This window comes from Eublepharis macularius, chromosome 1, assembly GCF_028583425.1.
Source record: "Eublepharis macularius isolate TG4126 chromosome 1, MPM_Emac_v1.0, whole genome shotgun sequence".
In the NCBI taxonomy this organism is placed as follows: domain Eukaryota; kingdom Metazoa; phylum Chordata; class Lepidosauria; order Squamata; family Eublepharidae; genus Eublepharis; species Eublepharis macularius.
This window is the reverse complement of record NC_072790.1, coordinates 187,201,975-187,220,949: the sequence shown is the minus strand read 5'-3', so window position 1 is coordinate 187,220,949 and position 18,975 is coordinate 187,201,975. Positions and strand designations below refer to the sequence as shown.

General features: G+C 40.1%; 1 protein-coding gene across 1 annotated transcript in view; it reads left to right on the top strand.

Moving 5' to 3' along the window:
- TGFB2 (transforming growth factor beta 2) overlaps positions 1-18,584 on the top strand; it is a 120,686-nt gene extending 102,102 nt beyond the window's left edge. The window contains exons 3-7 of the mRNA XM_054999517.1: positions 5,561-5,693; positions 5,936-6,046; positions 10,607-10,772; positions 15,858-16,011; positions 17,149-18,584. Coding sequence (XP_054855492.1) covers positions 5,561-5,693; positions 5,936-6,046; positions 10,607-10,772; positions 15,858-16,011; positions 17,149-17,307 — 723 coding nt within the window. The 3' untranslated portion in view covers positions 17,308-18,584. The remainder of the gene's footprint in view (positions 1-5,560; positions 5,694-5,935; positions 6,047-10,606; positions 10,773-15,857; positions 16,012-17,148) is intronic.
- The last annotated feature ends 391 nt before the right edge of the window (positions 18,585-18,975 follow it).

The window sequence follows — 18,975 nt, the reverse complement described above, 5'->3', positions numbered from 1 at the left end:
CCTGTCTCCCATATTTACTTTTTGCATATTTAGTCCTAGCAACAACATTTCCGGGCTCTTCAACAAATTACATTTCATAATTGACAGCATTTCCACATAAATCTTAGACCAAAAATTTTTGGCCTTATCACAAGTCCACCACATGTGGTAAAAAGAGCCCTCGTCTTTTTTACACTCCCAACATTTATTTGACATGTCACTGTTTGCATTTGCTAATTTAGAGTCCATTCTGTTCTTTTGATACCAGCACAGGGGCAAGACAAAATGGCTCCATCCAGTATGAAGTGGCCCTCCTCTAGTGGGAGAAACTTCAGAGGTATAGAACATTTGCCCTCAAATGGCAGAAGGCCTTGAATGTGCAGACAAAGGATGAAATATGCTTCCTGGAAGACACTGTCAGGAAGCAGATTGGCAGCAGTCCTTTGGCATTGTAGATTCTGCCTGGGTTATGTAATCAGACATATATTCAGAGCTGCGTTGCTTCTATGCCTTACGAGTGACACTAAAAGTGATTTTATCATACCTTACAATTTGTTAGTACCACCAATGAAAACATACATTTGTACTGGGGCTCATATTCAGCTCATAGGCTGCCACCTGGCAATCTCTGCCTTGAAACCTTCAAGCCCTGTTGCCTCCATTTTCTTTTGCTCTGCCTGCCTTTGCAGTCAGGGGAAGATTTACCCAAGGAAGTGCTTTTAAGCAAGCCCTTCACTTATGAGACCTTACTGGAACATGATTTCAAAATTCTTATTCTGTTTTTAATCCTCCTTTTGAAGTGAATAAAAATTTTCACCTTGAACTTGAGGGATGAGCTCACTAAGTGACTTCTGGTAACTTAGCCTTGGTTCATCATTTACAAAATGGGAACATAGCTCATATTTTACAAGATTGTTACATGCATTATAAGTAATGCATTATTCACATTAAACTGCCTTAAAATTATTAGCAGCTAGCAGAATCATGGACATGTATGATGCTATCATTTTGATGGTAAAAGTGTGTGTGGATAGATGGCTCTGGCTCATATATTGCTAAGAAACTTGAAAGTGCATAGAATCTAGGCACACTGCACATGGACACAGTGTGTTCTCTTAAGAGATCTCTGACTACCCGGTATCAGGAATGGAGTGTATATTTTACCCTCACTGCAGCAGTATTGCCAAGTGCAATTCTTTAGGGTTGCCCATAGGAGACAGTGACAAATGCTTATTTATATGGACAAAAGCAAAAGGGTATACTCATCATTGGAGTGGGGTGGTGAACCAATTCTTTGGTGCTGTCAATCCCAGTGAATGAGAATCAAGCCCATTCATCTCAGCATAGTCCCAAGTAACACCATCTGATAGAGTGTTGGTAACTGGGTTTCATAGATACAAAAACTGGTTGAAATGATAGAAAACCAATAAAGACTGCCTTTTTGACATTGACAAAGGGAAATTCTTAAAAGTCAAGAAAATTGGTTGGTAATGAGGGAAGGATCTGGTACATATTTCAGGATGCTGATATAGCAAGAAAATAGATTTTCTTAATTTTGATGACCAAGAAAGATATGAAGGCCATAATACTAGAATTTAAGTTTACCAAAGAGACAGAGGAGAAATAGCTTATGGGCTCTTTTTACCCAGAAGTGAAGCAATTGCTGTAATAAATATGATAGCTAAATCCCAGCTTATGTTGATTAGAGACCAGCAATTATTGTATTACAAGGCAGCAAGTTGGCAGTCAAGGTATTTTGCTTCAAGGATTCCATTTGATTTTGATTTCTTTGGCAAGTTCATCATCACTGTGTTTTTTTTAATTGAAAGACTAATTTTTTAAAGCATGCAGTATTGTCCCATCATTCTGATATTTATTGTATGTAGGGATGATCAGCTATTTCTGGGGTGTCTTTGTTGTACATCAAAATTTCAGCAGTCGGCATTTGTGCATGGAAACTGGATTTTATACCATTGCCTTTCAAGACTACTAATTCATTAACCCAAACAACCTGAAAATACATCAAAAGGAATGGTTACTAAAAATGCTACCTGTGATGTGCCATAATCTCTGAAGACATCCAGTGGAGTCTCAGAGGACCCAGTCCTGGCTTTTGGCCATAGCCTGTTGGATACTCATGCCCTCTAATTCTAGAAGTGTTACACCTCATAAAGGGTGATATGCTGGTGTGGGGATGTGGATAGTTACAATGGTTGCAGTCCTTGGACAACTAAAAGAAGGGAATTTTTTGCCTGCATTGGTGTGTTTTCTGGTAGTCTCTGTAGATATGGTGGCTGGATCTGACCTGTAGCATCTGGCCTCACTCCCCCCCCCTTCATTTCCCATATTTTTGGGAGCTATTTAGTTGCTGTCAAGCAATCTCCCTGGCTTCCTCCCATTACCTATCTTCCATCCCTAGCTCCTGTCCGTTTCTGGCCATCTACAAGCCTGTCTTTAACAGATCTGTTGGGTTGTCTTTGTTTTATCATCTATGATAGCCATTATCAGGTAACTTCCAGCCCAGCTGCGAATGGTTCTGAGAGTCAGATCATTGTAACAGGGCTTCTCCCTACCCTGTCCTTGACACCACAATTTTTCTTGGCTTCTCTAATATTGTTATATAATGTAACTGCTACAGAATAATACTTTACAAAACAATTTACTGATATTATGTATTTGCAGCCCTTACGATTGTATTAGGTGAGGTGAGTTTTTAAAAGCTATCACTGGCATGTATCTACAATAAGGAAGGTAACACAAGTAAGGAAGAAGGTAGCAGTGTTTGAAATAGATTTTTATTCTTCTCCGGTGTCTGACTGTGACCCCTGACCCACTTCATCACAACCTGCAGTGGCTTCTTCATTCTGGATCATGGCATTGTTACTCTTGTGTTGTGCATCTAGAGAAACAGCCCTAATCATTTGAACCACGGAACTCATTAGAACCATGAGATAAAACTATGGCCCATTCTCAGGTAAATGAACTTAGCTTCCCTTGCAAATAAAACGTGGTCCATATATGCAGGAGTAGTGAGGTGACAATGTGGTAGCAGAGATCTAAGAAGCTAGAATGGACTACACCACTTGAAGAGACTGTAGGTGGAGGATCATGCATGATCACATTTTGGAATGTTTCCCTATGTTAAAAACAACTTGCAAATGGAAAACTAGCACAGCAAGCAAATAAAACCTTTCACCCTGCTGTGCTAGTTATCGAAAGTGGCACAGTCTGTTTTTCCCATCCTAAGGTTCTGCCATCTCACTTCCACCTCCTTCAACATACATGTAATCAACAAATAGTAGTTCCCAAGCATCCTTTTTAGCCTGCCGACCCACAGTTAGGCTCAATTTAGTCAGAACATGAAATTGTGGCTTAATGAAACCACTATAGTCTGCTTATGGGCATTCCACTTTGTATGGTTAGTTATGGTCTACCAAACCAGGGTCTAAAACCAGGTTTGATATTGGTTTATTAACCACAATTAGAGTTTTTCCAGATGCTGAGCTTGCACCTGATTTTCCATGATGTCATGCTGGAATGTTTCCAAGCAGATTGGCTGTGGTCATTCAATACCATTGCAATGTCAGTTCATTCCTTCCGCACTTGCTCTGATGATCAAGGTTTTTTTGTTTGTTTTTTAAAGTGGCACTGTCATCACCAATGGTGTCATTGGTGGCATCACAGTGCCACACCACTATATTTTTTTTTCTTTTTGTGCATTAACTGAATTGAGGGATCGCTGAACCACAATAGGGAGAGCTGTTGCCCAGTGGCCCTCTAGTGCCTGATCACTATTGGTTGATGGGGCATGGTTACACATTCTTTTTGTGTGCGCGCTATTGACTACTGGCTGTGATGTGTTTTTTCAAACTGTTTTGGCGGAAGGATTACATATATGTTTGGGTCCCTCTTCTGCCAAGAATGCAATAGCCACCACCTGGCTTGCTTTGTGCAGACATTTTGCTTCCAAACCAAAAGAGTCTCTAAGCAGAAATTGCAGAGCTGTGCCCCCTGAGATAAATCGGCTTCCCCAAGGTTTAAAAATTTTATCTCCACAGACATACTCTAATTAGCTGGCCCAGTCAGCATTGCAAAGCAGTTTGCTGGTGGCTAATGTCCACGATGATTCTTGGATGTTAACTTGGTAAAGCACTTGTCACAGAAGCACCTATTGCGCAATTCCAAAAAGAAATTGATAGAAACTTGTAGAAAACAAGTACACATGCATGAGAAAAGCCAAGTAATAAAATAAAAACTGAAATGTGGCTGATAAAAAACAATAAATAAACAGTACAGCATGAAAAATCAAAATTCATAATGATAGAAACAATGTAACGCTTGCAAAAAGAAAAGATCTCCAAAGGCTGTTTTTTCAAAACTGACACAGAAAAAAAGGGGTGGGGGTAAGAGGCACACTAGTATTTCCTTCAGGATTGTCCTGTTGCCACAAGAATTAAATGGAGAAAGCAGTGAAAACTAGTTGACACTTCGTTTCTTTTAAATCTACTGCTATATTCCTGGGTCATTACCAAAAGGAACCCTGATTAAGGAAAAAGGGGGAAACCACTAGACAAGGATTTGCCCCCTTTTTTGGTTTTTTAGATCAATTGGTTCCATTTACATTGTATTTACACTCTTTTTTTTTTACTTTTCAATTCAGCATTGTAGTGGTAAATTACTGAGAGCATTGCTGTAAGTAAGAAAGTTCAATTAACTCAGCAGTGCAATGATAAATTGGAAAAAAAGATGTAAAAAAATAAAACGTACAAAAACAAAGGAGAACAAGAAGGGGGCAAATGGAATGAGGGGGAACGAAAGTAGAGAGTGTGGCTGGGATATCAGAACTGACCAGTCATTGAGAATTGAGGTGGCAAGGGTGGGGGCAGGAGAGGGTGGGACAGACAAACCCAAACTGAACTATTTGCATGGGAAAATGCTGACTAGACAGCAAGTTAAAACAATATTGGGGAATAAGTGTTTTCAGAAACCCCAGGGAAAATACACAGAAACACCAGAGTCATAGCAACAAATCACATGCAGAAAACTGTGGATAAGTCAATAGATTATTGGCTACAAACCGCGGAAAGTGGCCTATGCAGAAAACCCTTTACTTTTCACTGTGGTTTTTTGAGGTGGGGTGACATTCAAACATAGACATCCTAGCTTAATTCTGACTGATTTCCTGGTTGCACCCTCACACACTGTCTGCCTACAAAGACACCTGGCTAGACATGAAGGTGATACAGCCAGCACTGGGAAAGACAAATCAGGATCATTTGCTACCTAAAGCTTAGTTTCATAAGCTAACCAGTGTTAAACCATAGTTTCATGTTATGTCTGAACCAAGCCATGCTATCTTGAATGACAGTTCACAAAAGTTTTTCTTGTCCCTTGCATCCAATTGTAATTCATCTTATTTTAGTTAAAAATCTGGTTTGAACATATGGAACGGGTGTGGGTGTGGGAACAGCAGTTATTTTATGTACCATTGGCAGTGCTCTGAGGACTTTTTCGCTGTTTTGTCCGTGTATTACTGAAAGCCCAGAATCTACACGTTGTCTGTTTTCTTTCTCTCTTACAGATTCTCAAAAGCAAAGACCTAACTTCACCAATGCAACGTTACATTGATAGCAAGGTAGTTAAAACACGAGCCGAAGGTGAATGGCTATCTTTTGATGTAACTGATGCTGTACATGAATGGCTCCATCATAGAGGTGACCGACAATACCTTTTTGTTCGTTTGTTTGTTTGTTGCAGTCTTTTTATTCTGCCTTTGGACAAAGCCCCAAAGCAGCTTACATTTTCCTTGTAACTCACAAGAATAAGAAACAGTAAAATAAAAAAAATAAAACAAAGAATGTAAAAAGTCCATCATTTCTCATTTAGAGCCTCCTTATATTAAATGTGGGCCACTTAAAGTCTGCAGCTGATCTAAAGGCACTCTTGTTTTTTGCAGACAGGAATCTGGGATTTAAGATAAGTTTACATTGTCCATGCTGCACGTTCGTGCCTTCAAATAATTATATCATCCCAAACCAAAGTGAAGTGCTAGAAGCAAGTTTTGCAGGTAACAACAAAGCTTACAAATTAAAATTGTTATATCATAAATAAATTTCTACAGCCTATTAAACTTATGAACCCAAAATGGTATAAAGAATTGGAGAAGATGTGTATGTATGTGAGGGTGGAGATCCTGGAAGATCCTGTTAGAAACTCTTGTGTAGCAAACATTTCTCAAATGGGCAGCTGGTTTGGAATATCAACAGTAAGAGGTTCTTAAGCTTTGGAGGGAACAGGCTCATTCCCAACTGCACTAATACTCATCCAAACCATTCTTCAGTGATCTGTGTGGATTTGTCCTATAGCTCTCTGCTAAAATCAAAGGTACAGGATTTTATTGACTGAAATCAATTAACTAGATTTTAAAAAATCAGAGCTTCCTTAAACAATTAGCCTATCAAGCAATTCAGCCTGAACCTGTAGATGCAAAAATGTATACCAAAGGTCATGATCTTGGAAACTCTGGGGATCAGAGACCTAAATTGCCCTTTGAGCCCGCTCCAGTCCCGACTGTGAGTGAGTGGTTGTGTATAAGGTATCTGGCAGTCCCAACTGAACTTGCAGTGCAGATGAAGAGCACATTTTTAGCTGAACCTACTTACTCACCCAGAAGGTAGCTTCTGCATGTGGATCTTCCTTGCCAGACAGAATCTTTGTAGTGCGGCTGGTACTTTCCTAGGGCCACTCTCTTGCTGCATCGTTAACATCTTAATTTCTGTATCATGTGGGCTGCTTGACTTTCATTCATATAGCTTTCCATGATTCAGGCGGTAGCCTTCACTATAAGAGAAAGGGAAGGTGAGCCTACAACTTCTATAGCTCCGTTTTGACTTCTGGTTGACATTACCACATCCACCAGTGGGTCTTATAGGACCAGCTGATATACAACTACCAGTTACAGTAGAGAGCAAAGCTTCAGACCCTAAGGTGCTCGCACAATAAAGTCAAGTTTTTACTAAAGATCTTTAAAACCATCAGTAACACACTAAAAAACAATTGTTAAGCACTGTATATGAAAACCCTAGAGCATTTAGAGTAACAAAATAACAAAGGAAAAGGCATCCAGCTAAGTCTAATTGTGGCAGATTCTGAAAGGAAAGAATTATTTCGAGCACAGCCTGTTTCTCTTTTTAGATCTGCTTCTGTCCTGCACACAACAGACAAATTCTCCAGCAAAAGTTTCTTCCTAGTTTTGTTCTACTGTGCTCAGACTTCTCATTTCAGGTCTCCGGTTCCTCTAGTCTGTACAATTTAGACCTGGAACTCCCTTCACCAATCAGTGAGGGAATCTCTAAGTTTGTTTTCAAAAGCTGTTTTATTTTTTAAGGTTCGTTGTTCTAGATCCCCAAGAGACCCTTTCTTGGTTTCTGTTTTCTAGGCTGACCCTTCCTCTCTCTGCCTGAAACTTATCAGAACCATTTTCCCCCAAAGGCAACCACTTTAAATATTAAACATAACAAAAGTTATAGGAAGCATTCCATTCCCCGCTCCGGACAGAGTGCTGGCCCTACTTGCATGGAAGTATTCACATGATACAGAACTTCAGACATTGTTAATGTTATGAACAAGCCTAATTATGGAAGAGTAGCAACCATACAATAAAGATAATCTTGAAAAGAGGTGGGCAACTTTGGGGGCCTGAATGTTGGAGGGAAAAACATAACATCCACTTGTGAATATGTTTGTGTGCTGGTAAACAAAGAAGGTGCGAGAGACAAAGCAAGTCTCAACCACAGGTACTTGTGTGGAACCCTGCTGGTGGCTGTGCTGGGCTGAGAGCCATTGATGGACATAAACTGCACCTGTTGCCTTCTTTCATGCCAGCCATCCCAACAGCACTGCTTCAAAGCCTTGCTTCAGATGCCTGGGCAGAAAACTCGCCCTGCATGCGGAAGAAAATGGTTTAGCGTGCTGCTGCTCAGTATGTTTGCCAGGAGTTGCCTGGTGTATAATGCTTAAATTAATGAGTAAATGATGTATGAATATTCACTGGTATTATTTCCCCCATAAAGGCAAGCAGCATTATTACTTCTTAACTTGGATTTAATTTAAATTAATCCTGTTTCAAATGTTGCCCCCACCCTTCCCCTCTGTGTACTGCCAGCAGGGGTGGATGCTGGACTTGGACCAATCTTGGGAATTGTAGCTGGAAATTTTTAACTGTATTGATGAACTGAAATGATGTTTATTGTTGGTTTTAAATTCTGATGATCTTATTGTGGTCTTTAATTGTATCTTCGCTTGATGTAACCCACCCTGAACTCACTTGCGGGGAGGGCAGGCTAGAAATTGAATAATAAAATAAAAATAAAAAATAAACTAGAGGAGTAACATGAATAATTTAAAGGTTCGGGCCAAGTACTTCCTTTATATTTATCACATGTACAGCATTTGATACTCATTGGACCACCATGTATAGAGAATATCCCGTTCATGCTAGGCCAGCAACCAAGAAAAGTGGCCCTAATTATTCTAGCTTTGCACTTCAAAAGCAGGTGCATTCATGGGATATTCTTGTCTGCCTTCCAAAACAGCTAGCGCTGAGTACAAGAAGCAGGCCCTGTGGTGTCTTTTAATGGCTGACTACCAGATAATCAAAAGGACACCTGTTCATACTGGAATAAAATCAACAGCTACACGGCTATGTCCCTTCCACTGCAGGCCAGCCCTAATCAGCAGGGGTGTGCATGCAATTTACAGTACAGTCTTATACAGAGTTACTTTTGTCTAAGCCTACCGCACAGGATTGTACTGATACAGTACAAAAAGCAGCATGGAAGTGAATGAGAAGGGCTGAATTCTCCCCTGCTTATTGCTCTTTCTCCCAGTTGCTCTTTCCCAAATGAACTCGGTTCAAATATTGGTGCCTGGCTGAGAGAAAAATTACCTTGGATGATGGATTCCAAGGGAGGGGGGAAAGTGCAGATGGGGGAGAGTCCTGCATCAGTACCTGTACACACTTTTAAATTGCATCCCCACTATATATGTGATTTGGACAGATCCATGGTTAAAGGTTTGTTGCTGCCGCATGTAGCCTGGCCACAGAGTCACAGGTATGAGGATCTGGAATGGTATTGTGTGTGTGTGCGCGTGCTTATGTATGTGTGTGTACTTTTCTTTCGTATTACTTTCTTGGATTTTAATACACTGTAGAATCTGATCTTCTGAATCTCCTACTTTGATGTAATCCAACCACATTAAAATCCTGGGCTATTTTAATAGTAGGTGGATTGCATCCAATCAGATTGTCCATAATCATAATGTGCTTCTTATGTATCATCATATTGGTATAACAATGTACATTAAATTCTATATTAAATAAATTATCCAAATGTTTGGGGTGCCCTCTACTCAAATTTAAAATGTTTTAAAGAGATCTCCCTTAATCAGGGCATACGAATCATGTACACAGACGACACAACAAACTTTCCAAAGGAGATAAGAAGAGTTAAAGCTACAGCTCAGCAACTGTTAGTCATGATTAAGTCCCACTTAAACCAATAGAACAATCTAAACTTGACTAATTTAAGTTCTGTTGCTTTCCATTTTAATTAGGACATTATTTGTTCAGATATTTATACCTCTGTTTTCTTCCTAATGGAGACCCAACATGAATTAAAACCAGGGCTTTTTTTCTGGGAAAAGAGGTGGTGGAACTCAGTGGGTTGCCCTTGGAGAAAATGGTCACATGGCCAGTGGCCCCGCCCCCTGATCTCCAGACAGAGGGGAGTTGAGATTGCCCTCTGCGGCGCGGAGGGCACTCTCAACTCCCCTCTGTCTGGAGATCAGGGGGCGGGGCCACTGGCCATGTGACCATTTTCAAGAGGTTCCGGAACTCCGTTCCCCTGCGTTCCTGCTGAAAAAAAGTCCTGATTAAAACATAGTTCTCCCCTCCTCCATTTTATCCTTACAATAATCCTATGAGAAAGATAAGGGTAAGAGAGAGTGATGGCCAAGGTGCCCCAGTGAGCTGCCACGGCAGAGTGGGGAATTGAATTGGGGCGTCTCAGATCCTAGTCTGACACTCCACACCTTTCTGCCTCACAAGACTAACTACTTGACCATGACTAACTTTATATGGATATGAAAGTTGAAAAAGAAAAAATAAGGTTATCAGAAGTTTTGATTAAATAAATATCAAGCTGAGTAATAGTTACAGAGGAAGCAATTTATATGAGTATCTGATAATTGTATTTCACTTGATCAAATAAATAATAATTAATATGCAGGAAACCAATGATACAGTACACCTTTTTCTGCTGAACCACATAAGAATTAATTATTTAGATTGACTGAAGATATACACAGGAGGTGGTAGCATATGAGCCTACAGCTTGAAGCATCCATACTGAGCTGCAATGATAAATATGAGGGTCAGTGATCTTCATTTAATCCTGTGGGGGCTGCACACTCATGCATACATACCGGCGTGTGATCCGTGCACCCAAGTGAAACGTTCCAACATGCCTGATTTTCCTGTGAATCGGGTGTCTTATAAAGAAATGGTTTATATAATTTGTTCCAGCAAAGCAACACAATATTTATTACCATAATGTATTTTTTGAAGGTATTGAGGACTACCACAGTGCTGAGAAAACTTTAAAGTCCAATAGGAAAAAATACAGTGGGAAGACCCCACATCTTCTGCTAATGTTGTTACCCTCCTACAGACTTGAGTCGCAACAGTCCAGTCGACGGAAGAAGCGTGCTTTAGATGCTGCCTATTGTTTTAGGTAACTATGGAAGAAGATTTTATTTGTGTACATGCATAGAAATATGTTGCTCTCCATGTACGAGCAATGTAGCTCAATAATTTTTGGAGGGCATTCTTTATCAAGTCTGTTGATAATTCCTCTTGCTAAGTATAACAAGGGCTGCATTCTAATTCACCAAAACTCTTACAGTCTCTGTTCAGAGTTCTCAGACAGAACTGAAGAATCACATTTATTTGCTGGCCACCACCCACCCCCAAACACTCCACCCCACTATGCTACAGATACAGATGCACTCCACCCCACAGATGCAATTGATTATGACATGAGCTTTTGTATTGACACTTGAGCATGGAAGATAGTAAAGAGTCCAGTAGCACCTTTAAGACTAACCAACTTATTTGTAGCATAAGCTTTCGAGAACCACAGTTCTCTTCGTCAGATGCAGGTTCTTGAGAGCTGTGGTTCTTGAAAGCTTATGCTACAAATAAGTTGGTTAGTCTTAAAGGTGCTACTGGACTCTTTACTATTTTGTAACAACAGACTAACATGGCTAACTCCTCTGGATCTTGAGCATGGAAGGCGAGCAGTATTAAATATTTCAGAAGTATATCTTATTTCTGTACTGATCTATATACACACAAGTACAATGTTTTGTGATCCTGTGTTCAGTTCATGTTCATCTGAGGGTAACTGAGGAATGATTCAGATATTTACATTTTCTTCCAGAGCCATGTATCCTTCCTAAGGCCCACATTCACATAGATAAATCAATATGTAGTCCAGCCCTTCCACAGATACTGCTGTGTGGACTTCTGGTCACAAGAACTATGTCACATGGGCTGGAAAAGTGGCACTATAATCTCAGCAACTGCTGCCAAGAAGTCACAGCTGTACCTGTGAAGGACCATGTTCATACCGTCAGGTTGTTTTGGATGAATTTGTCTCTAGAGCCAGTTGGCATGCATCCTGCAGCAAAAATCATAAAAACTGGAGCCCATCCTCAGCATTTCCTTTTGCTCTGTTTCCTGGAGTGAAAGTTGTAGGCAGAGGCATCTTAGAAGGTGGAACTGGTCCCACATGGAAAAATTCTTCAAAGTAAGAGTGCATTCTGCTTTTTAAGAAGAATCTGAACTTCTACTTTAGTTAACTAATCTAATTGAAGTTTTACTTTAGTTAGCTAAATTGTAACAGAAGAGAAGATTTTGGGGAGTGTGTTCACCTTCAGTTATGACAACATGGTCAAAGGCTGTAATCTAAAGGAAGAATAATTGTGCATGAGGCAGAGAACCTGGAGCTTTGTCAGAATCTTGCTGCACCCTTTCCTGATTCAGCAGTTCCCAAACTGTTCATTTTTCAAGATACCTTGACTCTTCAGCAAATATGCAGCAGAACCAGCATGTGATGTTCTGGCTCCAAGCACAGTTTTTCCTCCATGGGCACATTTCTGCATTTATTTGCCACTTCAAACACAAATGTTGCACAGAGGTGTTAAAAGGATAAGTGCCCACCCTGCCAGTGGCTTACAGTTTCAGCATATCCCAAGAGGAAAGGCAAAAAGAAAGATTAGAATGTGCAAAAAGAACTTTATCATTTCAGAACCAGTTATTGGAATGGACTGTTTGATGTAGCTACACGGTAATCCTAAGAACAATGGAGAGTAAGCCCCACTGTCTAAAATGGGGCTTACTTCTGAATAAACATGCATAGGATTGCACTGTTAGAGCATTCTGCCTTCTGCACTCTTTCCATCAAAAGAAAGTGCAGAATTTGATACTGTTTTGTAGAATACATTGCAAGAAAGATAAACTGTAGAAATATAACTCATTTAGATCATGGCTCTCACAAAGCAGGGCAGCAGTTCAGTGGCTTTGCAGGCAGAAGGTCCCAGGTTCAATGCCTGGCATTTTTGTTTTAAGGATCTCAGAAAGCAGGTACTGGGAAGTGGGGGGTGGGGTTTGCCAGTCAGAGTTTTGCACACCTTTTTGTCATTTTCATGCTGATTTATTTATTTATTTATTTATTTGTGTGGCAGATTACACAGTGTGAGATTAGTACAAGGACAATTTCATAAACAATGCCATAGGGTAAATAAACACAAGTTTACAAAGACATAACATTAACAAGAATCCAATACAGAGTTGAAGAAATGCTGAAACAAGTGGTACGTAAGGCAACATAGTAGTGAAATCTATGGGTGAAGTCTATGGTCCCTAACTCATTAGTGGAGCAACTGAGACCCCTCCCCGCAATATAAAAGCCTTTTTGAATAATTCAAAAAGTTTAGTGTAGTGGTTAAGAGCAGCGGGACTCTTATCTGGAGAACCAGGTTTGATTCCCCACTCCTCCGCTTGAAGCCAGCTGGGTGACCTTGGGTCAGTCACAGTTCTCCAAAGGTCTCTCAGCTCCACCCACCTCACAGGGTGATTGTTGTGGGGATAATAATAACACACTTTGTAAACCGCTCTGAGTCGGCATTAAGTTGTCCTTAAGGGTGGTATATAAATTGAATGTTGTTGTTGTTAGGTTTTACATTGTTTGTGGAAAGCTAGGAGAGTGGGAACTGTTCTGACTTCCTCAGGAAGGCTGATAGACAGGGAAAGGGCCACCAAAGAGAAAGCCCATGTACAGGCTGTTGTTGATTTCACCCAGTGTGCAGTGTGGCACCTGCAGGAGACCCTATTCAGATGAGCAAAATTGCCGTGGAGGGACATAGGGAGGGAGACGGTCCTATAGGTATGCCGGACCGTGAAGAGCTTTGTATGTGATCACCAATACTGAGCACGATAACTGATAGGTAGACAATGGAGTGACTGCATAATGGGGGTGATGTTCATGCTCCTGCTTGCTCTTGATAACAGTTGGGCCACAGCGTTTTGCACCAACTGGAGTATTTTAGTTAACTTAGATGGGAGACCAATGAATAGTGCATTACAGTAGTCAAGTTTTGATGTTACCATAGCATGGATCTATGTAGCCATGTCAGCCACATCAAGGTAAGAAACCATCTTTCAGGTTAGAGTGAGGATGTAGAAAGCATTTTTTGCAGCTTCCTTAACTTGTTTTTCTACTAGTAACATCGGATCCGGTATAACACCTAGGCTCTCAATTAGCAGAAAACCCTAAACAATGAAAGATTTTAGATCCCATTGATTTTAGTGTTAGATACTAATGCTCATCTTTGAATTCTGCCCACTTTTAACATACGAAATTGGCAGTCCAATTTAAATAATTGACAGCTTTAAAGGGGGGAGCTCTCCAAAATTAATCTTGGCTCTCAGCTTCCTCCTGTGCCTAAACCACATGATACCATCATCTAAGCAACTTCCTGCAAAGCAGGAAGTGTTTCTCTGTGTTTACTAGAGGCAGGGCTATCTCAATCATATAAACCATCAATTAGCCATCAAGTAGCTTTAACTTCTTTCTTTGGTCAATTCATTTAGACATTTGGGACTGCATATCAGACATGAGCACGAATCGGAAAAAAATGAACCACATGATTCATGGTTCATTGCGTTCCACGAACCACAAACTTCCATGAACTTCCCCTGGTTCACAAATTGGTTCATGGCATTTCAAACACCCAATACCGGCAGCTGAAGCTGGTGCGGAGTGTTTGAAACTGACAGCCGCCTTCTCTTGTTGCCTGGAAGCAGCAGGAGAAGGCTGTCATTTTCAAAACACCCCACACTGGCTTCATCTGATTGAAGCCAGCATGGGGTGTTTGAAACAGACAGCCCCCTTCTCCTGCCGCTTGCGGGTGGCAGGAGAATGGGGCTGTCAGTTTCACACACTGCATCTGGGAATTAATGGATCAGCGGTGCTAGCCTGTCTGGCTTCACAAACCACTCACGACTTTCACGAACCGGGCAAAAAAGTCATGTAGTTCATAGAAAACGCGGCCCCACGAACCGCGTTTTCACAGACCACAAACCGGCCTGGTTCGTGCCAAATTTTAATTCGTATTATGATTCATGCCCACCTCTACTGCATATTCTAAATGAAGGGTGAGCAGACCATCATGCACAGTCTATTTTTTACTAGTATCCCCACTGTGCAGTATATTTGACAGTATATACCACATTGTAAGACATAAGCAAAAACTTGGAATATATCCAGACAACATTGCACATATGTATATAATTCCAAGATAGAAAGCAAAAATGACTATACGCAGAAGAGAAGATTATTTCAGGAATCTGAAGGCTCCTTGTAGCTGAAAGGCAGGAAAGAAATGGACCTTTCAGTCTATCAATAATATGTTATAGCAAGCAGGGGACCTTTAAGACTTTGTGGAGGGGGGGATCATTTTCCCCTGTATCCCCTCCCCCACTGTTTTTCTCTTCCGTGGTATCCCCCATAGCCTCTTGACTTTTCTTGCTTTCTTCTTTCCTTCCACCTGCCAGTCAACCTGCCTACCTTGAGCTTCCCTTCTGTCTCCAGTTTTCCCTCCTTCCCTTTCCCTGGCAACTTCTCAAGAAAAATCAGGCCCAATATAAAGACATGACTGTGAACTACCTTCTTATGGATCTTTGCATCTTGGGCATTGCTGCCAGGTAGATTTCCTGTTGAGGACAGAGTGTAGCAAGGTAGAATTGCAGTAGTTGATTAGGGGTAGTCTCCAGGAACCATCATGTTCCCAATTATAAACAGGAGTGTGGCAGGGTTTACATAGAGAGTTCAGTCGCAGAGTACCTTCATGAACCTCTGGTCTGGGTATGCTTGCTCTGAAGGCAAGCAATTTTACCAGTATTCCATTCAGCATTACCCACCTCCATGGAGGTTAGTTTGAAGCAGGAAAGACCAGTGAACAACTGCCCCAGTTACTGGCCACATGGGACACTTTGATTTTTTAATAATTCAGTCATTTTTGGCACCACGACTAACAGTTGGTTTGTGGCAAATTAGTGTTTCCTGACTGAAACACCTTTGCCAAATTAAAATAGGAGGAACTTCACCTTTCAGAAGTTTAGAAACAAAGAGTCTCATTGAGTATTTGGTTGAATTCACCTTTGAGCTGCCCAAGGGGAGAATGAGTACACTGCGATTTCCCCAGTTTGGGAGAGCAAGATCGTAACTGCATTTTGTCCGGCATTCTCTTTACAGGAATGTGCAAGATAACTGCTGTCTGCGACCATTTTACATTGATTTCAAGAGGGATCTTGGATGGAAATGGATACATGAACCTAAAGGATACCATGCAAATTTCTGTGCAGGAGCTTGTCCCTATTTATGGAGCTCAGATACTCAGCACAGTCGAGTAAGTCTATCCCTTTGTATGACGGGATATTTGAAACTAAAAATCTAGTGTTGTTCTTAAGTTGCTTACATCAAACTTGTGCCACATCATTCTTAATATTACAATTATGGATCTTCTCAAAATAGATACATGAAACTTTTAAAATGACAATACCTATAAAATATTAAATTTAAAAACATAAATTCCCAACCTTTCTGTGTTTCTCTTCTTCCTGTTCTCACATGAGAAAGACCCATCCAACCAAACCTATCCATCCAAAGTGTTCCTCCACACCAAGGGACAGCAAGTGCTTGCTCAAGGCAGCCTTCTATGATGTTTATCTTTCAGCTCAGAACCTCTTCTCTCAATCACTCTCAAATCACTCCTTGGCACGTGTCATCCCAAGCTCAATGTCTTTTTGTAGCTGAAGCAGCACTCTGTTTCATTTAGATCCCCTTCTGAGCCATGTTTTAATCACTTAAGCAGTCATAATGTACTTATCCAACCTATGGAAGTTATTCTAAGGCAGGCCTGTACAATACCTGGGCTGTTTGTTAGGCAGGCATGTTCTTTGAGAAGGAATCCTCCTCCTGGGAAATGGTGATCCAGACTACATGATCCATGCTCTAGCTTGTGAAAATTCTGCTCATAATTTGGTATGACAGCCATGATGCGGTATCCTGAAAATCCTGCCTGGCTTTTCTTATATAAAAGCTTGTTTGTATAGAAAAAATTTGCAAGCTTTGGGATAGTGGGTTGCTTAGGGTTAAAAGTCAACTCAGTTTGCCTAATGATAGGGTAGCCCCAGCTCCAAATTTCAAGAAAAGCAACTCAGTGACTTATGACAGACTTGCAGAAAGCTTCCAAGGCGTGACCCCCATGGACACTAATATGGTTCATGACATTGGTAATTACCAGATTCTCCTTCTCCTAGAAAACTTACCTACCATGTAAACTAGTAAAAATGGTAGAAGACCACTAGAAAGTCATGCTGAGTATAAAAGTATGGTTCACTGATGTCAAAGGCCATACCTGAACAAACTGAGTGTGTGTTCAGTACACTCTTGCTGTGGGGAAAGGCAGACTAGAAATGTCCTCAGTAACTAAACCGTGATGCTGCTTGTGAAATGTCTTTATTGCCCTTTCTTTTCTATCTAGGTACTCAGCTTGTATAACACCATCAACCCAGAAGCATCTGCATCTCCATGCTGCGTATCCCAGGACCTAGAGCCCCTCACCATTTTGTATTACATTGGCAAAACACCCAAAATTGAACAGCTTTCTAACATGATTGTAAAATCTTGCAAATGCAGCTAGACAATACTCCGGGACAGCACAGTGTGTGCATTTTTATTTTTCCCTGAAAGAAGAGGAAGAAACATAACTACAAAGAGGAAGAAACAAAAGAACACGTAGGATCAGCAATGTTTTTTAAAAAGGAAAAAAATGAACGGTACTTGTCTGAAACATTTGAGAATTTGTTTCATTGTTTCAGTTAGTGTTTTACTTTAAACAGGCATCTGAAGTAAAGCCGTGAAGTCCTTTTCCTACATTTCACCTACTTGGTTAGTGAGGTAGACAAGAAGCATTTATTAAAAAAAAAACCAAAAAATTAATTATACTAACAAGAAAGAAAAAGGAAACCTTTTAAAAATAAACACTGGAAGAATTTGTTAGAGTTCTTATGTGAAAAGGAAAAAAACAGGAAAAAAACCCATTAAGTGGAGTTGCTGTATCTAGCCCATGGCTTACTTGATCTCCGTGTTGTTATTGCATAGATTCCCTATCTGTTTCTTGTAGTTTTTAGAATGAACAGTGCCTTATTTATTTTTGTGTAACATGATCAAACGAGAACATGTTGTTGCCATGGGGGGGGGGGTATGCAAAAGTTGGAGACCAAATAAACTGCTACAAACATGTTTAATGCTTAGGAAACGTGCTCAAATGTCCTGAAAACAATGATTAGTTTAGTAGGTCAATTAAAATACTAGTCTGGTATTACATTGTTAGGGAAGTCTGCTTCTTTTAAAAAAGAAAATGTCACACATACCTATTTTTTGCGCTAAGACCCTAGGAAAGCTTTCCACAAAACCTCATAACCATGTTTTAAATACTGAAAAACTTGTTAATAAAAGACATTTTGTTTCAGTCTCAAAGACAAATCTAGTAAGATTTTTTTTAAGGAACTGTAAATGAATAAACTGTCCAATTAGTAAACTAGTGAAATATTTAACATGTACTGGTCTAATCTTCAGACCCTAATATGTTGCTGTATAATGCTTTGGGATTTTTTCTGGTATATGTAACTATACCTATAGTATTACAATAGGTGGGTAGTAAGAAGCCAGCTTAATTGGAAACATATCTGTAGATCTTTATTGTAAACTATTAAAAAATGAAGTACTTTATGTGTAATGTGTAAATTTTCACCATATTTTTGTATTCTGTAATACTGTTAATTCTGAAGAGTTTGAATTTGGGGGCTCTTGTTGATCATTCAAAATCATGTGTTTCCCTCTAGCTGGCCAGTATGAGTAGAGTCCCTGTATTTTGACTTGCACTATAAATACATGTTTTATAATATTTGCGATACACATGCTTTGTACGTTGTCTTTCATCATCGTAACATCAATTACCCAACTTGAGGAGGGTCATTTCACCAAAAACTAGATCAAAATATTCTTTTGCCTAAAATGTTCCCATTGTCTGTGCTGCTTAAAATAGAAAGCTTCAAAACAATTTGGTATCTTTAATCCTATTTTGGTGTTCAAAAGGAAGAAGGAATTATACAGAAGACAATGCACTGGTTGAAAAGGACAGATGGCCGGCAGGAAACCAAACAATGACTTGTAGATGCGTTCATCATCAGTAACACCAAACGTAATTCTATCTGCAATACAACAAATCTGATAGCTTTAAACCACCATACTTCCTACAACATTCTAAAATCAGCAGCATGGAAACAATTCACCAAAGGCTTTTCTA